The following is a 6907-nucleotide window of genomic DNA, read 5'->3' as shown; positions in this document are numbered from 1 at the left end:
GCCTCACGACTGGCTGGGATTACAGGCACTCGCTGCCACGTCCAGCTAATTTTTGTATGTTTTTTTAGTAGAGATGGGGTTTCACCATGTTGGCCAGGATGGGCTCCATCTCCTGACCTCGTGATCCACCCACCTCAGCCTCCCAGAGTGCTGGGACAACATGTGTGAGCCAATGCTCCCAGCCTTCTTTCTCTTTTCTTAAAAAAATATTTTTGGGGCCAGGAGCGGTGACTCAAGCCTGTAATCCCAGCACTTTGGGAGGCTGAGGCAGGTGGATCACCTGAGGTCAGGAGTTCGAGACCAGCCTGGTCAACATGGTGAAACCCCATCTCTACTAAAAATACAGAAATCAGCTGGGCGTCGTGGTGGATGCCTGTAATCCCAGCTACTTGGGATGCTGAGGCAGGAGAACTGCTTGAATCCAGGAAGCAAGGTTGAGGTGAGCTGAGGTCCCGAACACTGTACTCCAGCCTGGGCAACAAGAGCGAAACTCTGTCTAAAAAAAAAAAATAAAAAAGGAGGTTACAAGCCCAAAATACATTAATCCTGTCTTGTATATTGACCTACATTGTTATCTTTACCATGTGGTTTTTGTTTGAATTCTAGTTACTGTCTAGTGCAGCCCAGAGGACTCCCTTTAGCATTTCTCCTAGGGAAGATCCAGATCATGGATGAGCATTTAGTCAAAAGGAAAAAGAGATACCCTCTGAGATCTGGGTTGACCAGATAAAGATGGGAGTGAATTTACAAGGACTTCATGGCTCAATTACTTGCTTTTCTTGATGACAGGGACTATAAGTTCACCTGTTCAGGAGCTAAGGGAAGGGTGCAGATAGCATGACTGATTCTATGGAATGTTTGAAGTAGTAACTGAGAGTACAAGAGATGGAGCTGAGACAAGAACAGCACCCGTATATACACCTATCCAACTCCATCACCTGGCTAGGGATTCATTCTATGATACTGGATATTGTCCTTCCTAAGCTATTGGAAACGGGTTCTGTTGGGACACTACAGTCTGCAGCACACCCATTTTCCCTGTGGGGAGCGCTGTGCCAAAAGAAGCTGGTCCCAGCAGGCCTTGCGGGTCCCAGCCAGCCTTGCGGCACGACTCAGCTTTTCTCTGTGACGTGTCGCGGAGTCGCCCATAGGGTTCGGTGTGGTGAGGGGGGCCTGGTTCTCTCTTTGTGAGAACAAGGGAGTGAGGGAGGAAGGAGGCCGAGGAGGAGGCCAGGACTGAGCAAGGACTAAAGTAAGACTGAAAGGGGAGGTGAGGGGCGGACTGGTTGGTGGCAGCAGCCTGTACCGGCAGCGACGGCGGCAGCCGAGGCGACGCACTGTGAGGCAGCTGCTTGACTAGGCCGCAGCCGTCATGGCGATGAATTTTGGGGACCATGCCAGCGGGTTCCGCCACAGTGATGTGATCAGGTTCATTAACAATGAAGTCCTCACGGACGGCAGCGGCCCAGCCTTTTACGTGGCCTTCCGCTCGCGGCCGTGGAACGAGGTAGAGGACGGGCTTCGGGCCATTGTGGCTGACTCGCAGGTGCCGCGCGCTATCAAGAGGGCCTGCACCTGGAGCGCGTTGGCTTTGAGTGTGCGAGTGGCCGCGAGGCAGCGGGAGCAGATGCTGTATCACGTTCGGCGGCTGCAAAGGCATGTGGAGGAGCGCCAGGTGACCTCCTGGGCTCTAACGTCCCAGTTGCAGCAGCTGCGCCTGGAGCATAAGGTGGCGGCAACACAGCTGCACCTCGCGCAGGCTGCCCTGCAGCAGGCGCTGAATGAGCGTGATGGGCTGTACGGGAGGCTGCTCCAGGTCGAGAGGTTTCCCCAGGCCGCTCCACTGACCCATGAAATAATGTCTGGGCCTCAAGCAGAGCAGAATGGGGCTGCGGCATGTCCCCTGGCTACAGAGCAGCAGAGAGATATGGTGGCCATGGGGACACAGGCTAATGCCCAGATGCCAACCCCAACAGATGCTCTTTATGTGCCAGGACCTCTGAGTCTCTGGGCCCAAGGCATGCAACCTCCTCTGCCAGTGCCACATCCATCCCCACTCCCACCACGATTTCCAATGAAATCCCCATTTTTGCCACCTCTACCACCTGCTGTAGTCATGGGGGCAGAAGCAGCAGCAGTCCCACTTCAGATGCCTCCTACTGAGATCCACCCACCTTGCCCGTGGCCTGCAGTGGGCTTGCAGGAGGAGATGGCCCCTCAGTGGTACCAGAGAAGCTACATCCAGGAGGAAGATTCCAAAATCCTTCAGGGGTCATTCCCCTTAGAAGACAGCAGAAGCCACAGTCAGGGAGAAAGTTCAGAGAGGTCCCAAAGAATGCCCCTCCCTGGGGACAGTGGGTGCCACAACCCGCTGTCAGAGAGTCCCCAGGGGACAGCTCCAATGGGGAGCAGCGGATGCCACTCCCAGGAAGAAGGTACAGAAAGACCCCAGGGGATGGTTCCCCTGGGGAACATAGAAAGACAAAATCAGAAAGAAGGTCCAAAGAGGGCCTGGAGGATGCGCACCCTGGTGTTTCGCAGGAGCCGCAAACCAGAAGGTTCAGAGAGGCCTCAGGGGACTGTCCCCCAGGGAGACAGAAGTTACAGCCAAGAAGGATGTTCAGAGAGGGCCCAGGAAATGGCCACCATGGTGTTTATCAGGAGGCGCAAACCAGAAGGTCCAAAGAGGCCCCAGAGGACTGTCCTCCAGGGAGACAGCAGAAGCTACAGCCAGGAAGGAAGCCCAGAGAGGGCCCAGGGGATGGCCACCCCGGTGCTTAGCAGGAGCTGCAAACCAGAAGAAGGTCTAGAGAGACCCCAGGGCACTCCCCTGGGGGACAGCAGGAGCCATGGTGTCAGAGAAAGCCCAAAGAAATGGCAACGTTGGAGGCAGAAGGCCAAGAAACCAAAAGTGAATAAAGTCTCAGGATCCCAGCAACAGGAGAAGCCTGCCTCATTTCCAATTGCAGTGAATTGGAAATGCCCATGGTGTAAAGCCATTAATTTTTCATGGCGTACAGCCTGCTATAAATGCAAGAAAGCCTGTGTGCCATTTGAGAGTGGAGGACAAACTCACTGATTTCAGGAAGGTAAGTAAGAATGGACATACTTCAAAGAGAAACCAATTTCCTAAGACCCTCTTCTGATTAAAGTATAACTTATTTACTTCACAGAAAAATTGAAACCAAAATTATGGAGAAAATTAAATAAAATAATGTATTATCCCATTACCCAAATTAGCCATTTAAAAATTGTTTTGGATACACATACATACAAATGTATATGTATTTATATTCTAATTTTATTCATTTACTTGAACAGAGATGGACTACTTTTGATTTCTCCTGATTGCATTTAAATTTTGCAGGTGGTGGATTCTGGATGGCTGATGCTGATTGTTTATACCCTGGAGAAGCTGAAGTCATGAAGCCTTTTCTTTTCCTTTTTGTTTCATTCCTTTTCCTGAAAATGCCATGTATGTGGCTGGGAGCAGTTGTGTGATTTTAGAGTTAGAAGCTATGTTGAATTTTAGGAACAGTATTTTCCTTTAAAATGCTATTATTCCTTTGGAAACAAATTTTAGAAACACCACACTTCCTTGAAAATGCTATTAATCCTTTTGAAACTACTGCAATGTTCATGTTTTCTTCATTTTGCTTTGTTGGCTTTATAGGTGAGGTCCTGTTTTTGTATCTCAGCTCCACCAAACTTGCTTGTTGCTGAGGAAGCTGAACCTGTCCCATTAGAAGATCTTCCTAGGCCAAAAGAAATAACACCTCACTCCTAATGGACCCACACCTCAGTGAGACTGACTGCAAACTTACTGTATGCAGCAGAGAGGAGTAAGAGGAAGTCAGAGAAGAAGAGATGATTTGACACTCATTAGGAGGAAAAGGAAGAGCAGAATTGTTTTGTTAGAATTGAATTTTTCCATTGGGACAAGGAATTAACTTGGAAGAGTTTGGGGGTTAGTAATGTTCAATTCTATAGATGATAGCATTTCATCTATGATTTTCACTTCATTTAGATGAATTTCATTTAGTTTGTTAAATAGTTATTGTCTAATATGTGTTAGGAGCTAGACTTATAGGTTGTTATTTGGTGCACAGATCATAATCCTTGTTGCTGAGTTGGTTAGAAGATAGGAGAGAGCGTAATTTGGGATACAAATTAGATCAGGGGTATCTTCTTTGCCTTGCATGTAGTGTTGCCTTAGGTAAAACCAATTTAAATAACATCTAGATCCATTTTTGCAGTTGTGTGGGCAATGTGAAAGAGACTTGCATGAGAGGTCTTGAGTAACCAAACTGCTAGTCTCAATGGTTTGCAGGTGAGACAAATAAGCAGTGGCAAACTTCAGGAAAGTGGCCTTACAGAAGTGCAGGCAGGGCTTTTCTGATTTTCTGCTGATTTCCTCCTTTGAGAGGGACAGATATTTTCCTGGCTGCCCATAAGCCTGCCTGAAAGACCACTGGGGTGTCTTGAAGAAAGACAGTGCTCTGAGGAGTATTCACTGCACACTCCAGCCCTCAGCCTTGGGCTGCCCCCATTCCAAGTCCCTTTCTAGTCAATAGGTGGTTGAAGAACAAAATGGATTTCAAGGACAGACAGACAGACATAAGGGCTGTGGGCTATGGATGGTGTTTCTCTTGGGAGGACTAATTGGGTTAAAAATAAAACCGGACTGGGGCGAGCACTCTTGGGAATGCCCCTGGACCCTTCCTCTTTGGTATGTTCTCTGCAGGCTCCCCCAAAGCAGCTGTTGCAAGGCAAGGCGGGATCCAGGGTGAAGCTCAGGGGTGGTGGGTTAGATCTGCCTCCAGTACAAGCTAAAGATATCTTCAAGTTTCCCTGTGAGATCCCACCCAGCTCACCAAAATCAACCTTTGTCGGGGGTTTTCTGATCCTAACTAGTAATAAAGAGTGTGCACTTGACTGCTGTGTCTTCTGCGTAGTGTGTATCTCATGGCAAGTTTTCTCAGAGGTGAAAGCTTAAATCTGCATCTTTCCTCCATCCTACTGAAGTTCAATCTCATTTACTACTGGAGGGGTCTTCCTCTTACGAGGAATTACCCAAGAATTGGGGGGACTTCTATAGGACCTTCAATCCATCATGATTGTCCTTTCTATCCTCAGTCCAAGTCCATATGGTCCTGTGAAGGTTAGCATGTCTTCTACTTCAGAGTGGTGGGGCAGGAGGGGTGAGTTGGAGAGGGTGCTTCTACCTAGGCTTGGAGCTCTGATGCCTGGAGTCCAGCCTGCTGTGTACCAAGAAGCCATTTCCCTGAGATCCTGTCTCCCTGAGGTCCCCTGATGTCCCATGAACAGAAAACTTCCCTCCTGCATTTCTGTCTTCCAAGTCACTGTACCCTCTCCCCTATGCATAATCCTATCAAGTTGTTTAGAATTCTGGAAAACAGCCAGGCTGTAGCCTGTCTGCTCACAAGACAAATGTTCCCTGAGGTGAAGGGGAGTGGAGGCCAGCTACCTGCTTGGTATGGGCACAGGAATGGGGACAGAGAACAAAAGTGACCTTGCACCACTAGCATTCTCACTTCCCTCAGAGTCATGATTACTGGGAGGGCCTTGGTTACTTTGGAGGGGAGCACTTCAGAGGAAGGGATCCATTAGGGATGTCAGACCTAAGGCTAGGTTTTCTGGATTGGAGGCTGGTTTTATGATACTTATGTGGGCTGATAGCTCCTTGGAATTTTGGGAAGATGGGACACAGATGAGACTTGGACATGTTTCAGCATAATCCATTTTCGCATACCAGCAGGCTTCACTATAGTTGTTTCTTTTATGGCTTCAAAATGGACTCTGTTGTTAATTGGCATGCTTTTAGGCCTTTATAAAACAGACTCACCCTGTGTATAGCTTTTATATATTTTAATATGATTACACAGTCTTTCAGGGTCAACCTTTTTCAAAACAATCGGAATCATTGAGGCTGTCAGATCACTACTCTCTTCCAGGCTGCATACATGCAAGAAAAGGCAGCAGGTTTCTGTGGCATAAACCTGGGCTTTGGAGACAGAGAAAACTGAGTTCAACTACTTGATCTATTATTCAGTAGCTGTGTGACCCCAAAGAATTTACTGAAAGTCTCTGAGCCCCACAAGTGTTAGTTCCCTTTCTCTATCTTCAGGGTTCCACTCTGGATCCTGTGGTCATGAGTATGTGAGATTATTAATCATAGTAAGAGATACCATTAGAGTGTTTACTATGTGTTAGGTACTTTAAGGACATTGTCCCTTTTGATGACTGTGAGGTATTATAGGTACCTATATTAATAGTTTTCAAAGTGGGTACTATTGTCCCCAATTTACAAGTGTGGTAATACCCAAATTTGGGACTTAGTGAAGCCTGGCTTCAAAATGAAATTTTACTAGTTCCAATGTCTGTACACCACCTAAGGTTTTACCCTTACTAAGGGATACTGTGCATTTTAACAGGGATCATAATACCTAAACCCAAAGAAATGACTGTGATGGAGGGACTCTGAGGTATAGTGGCAGTTTGGTGGTTGTGGAGCTGCTCTTTTAGAATATCTCAAATTTTGGCTGGGCGTGGTAGCTCAAGCCTATAATCCCAGCACTTTGGGAGGCCAAGGTGGGCAGATCACCTGAGGTCAGGAGTTTGAGATCAGCCTGACCAACATGGTGAAACCCCGTCTCTGCTAAAAATACAAAAATTAGCTGGGTGTAGTGGTATGTGCCTGTAGTCCCAGCTACTCAGGAGGCTGAGAGAGGAGAATTGCCTGAACCCGGGAGCTGGAGGTTGTAGTGAGTGGAGATCACGCCACTGCACTCCAGCCTGGGTGACAGAGCAAGACTCAGTCCCATTTAAAAAAAAAAATCCCAAATTTTGGGATATGTGATCGATAACCCAGGATGCCACTGAGTAG

At 47.8% G+C, this 6907-nt stretch overlaps 1 protein-coding gene across 2 annotated transcripts; it reads left to right on the top strand.

Moving 5' to 3' along the window:
- Positions 1–1168: 1168 nt before the first annotated feature.
- LOC112424399 (TEX13 family member D) lies at positions 1169–4924 on the top strand. 2 transcript variants are annotated; one of them, XR_003015148.2, is made up of 3 exons: positions 1169–3089; positions 3368–3475; positions 3674–4924. XR_003015148.2 is itself a non-coding variant. In XM_024788668.2 (2 exons), exon 1 carries the CDS (start codon positions 1373–1375, stop codon positions 3077–3079), a length of 1707 nt encoding a protein of 568 aa, XP_024644436.2. In that variant the 5' UTR covers positions 1169–1372; the 3' UTR covers positions 3080–3089; positions 3368–4924. The 2 variants fall into 2 exon arrangements, 1 of the variants encoding a protein (XP_024644436.2); XM_024788668.2 differs by having other exon boundaries at positions 3368–4924.
- Positions 4925–6907: the final 1983 nt, after the last annotated feature.

The sequence above is a fragment of the Macaca nemestrina genome, chromosome X (genome assembly GCF_043159975.1).
Source record: "Macaca nemestrina isolate mMacNem1 chromosome X, mMacNem.hap1, whole genome shotgun sequence".
Classification (NCBI taxonomy): Eukaryota; Metazoa; Chordata; class Mammalia; order Primates; family Cercopithecidae; genus Macaca; species Macaca nemestrina.
Note: the sequence above shows the minus strand (reverse complement) of the source record. Positions and strands in the feature narration are given on the sequence as shown.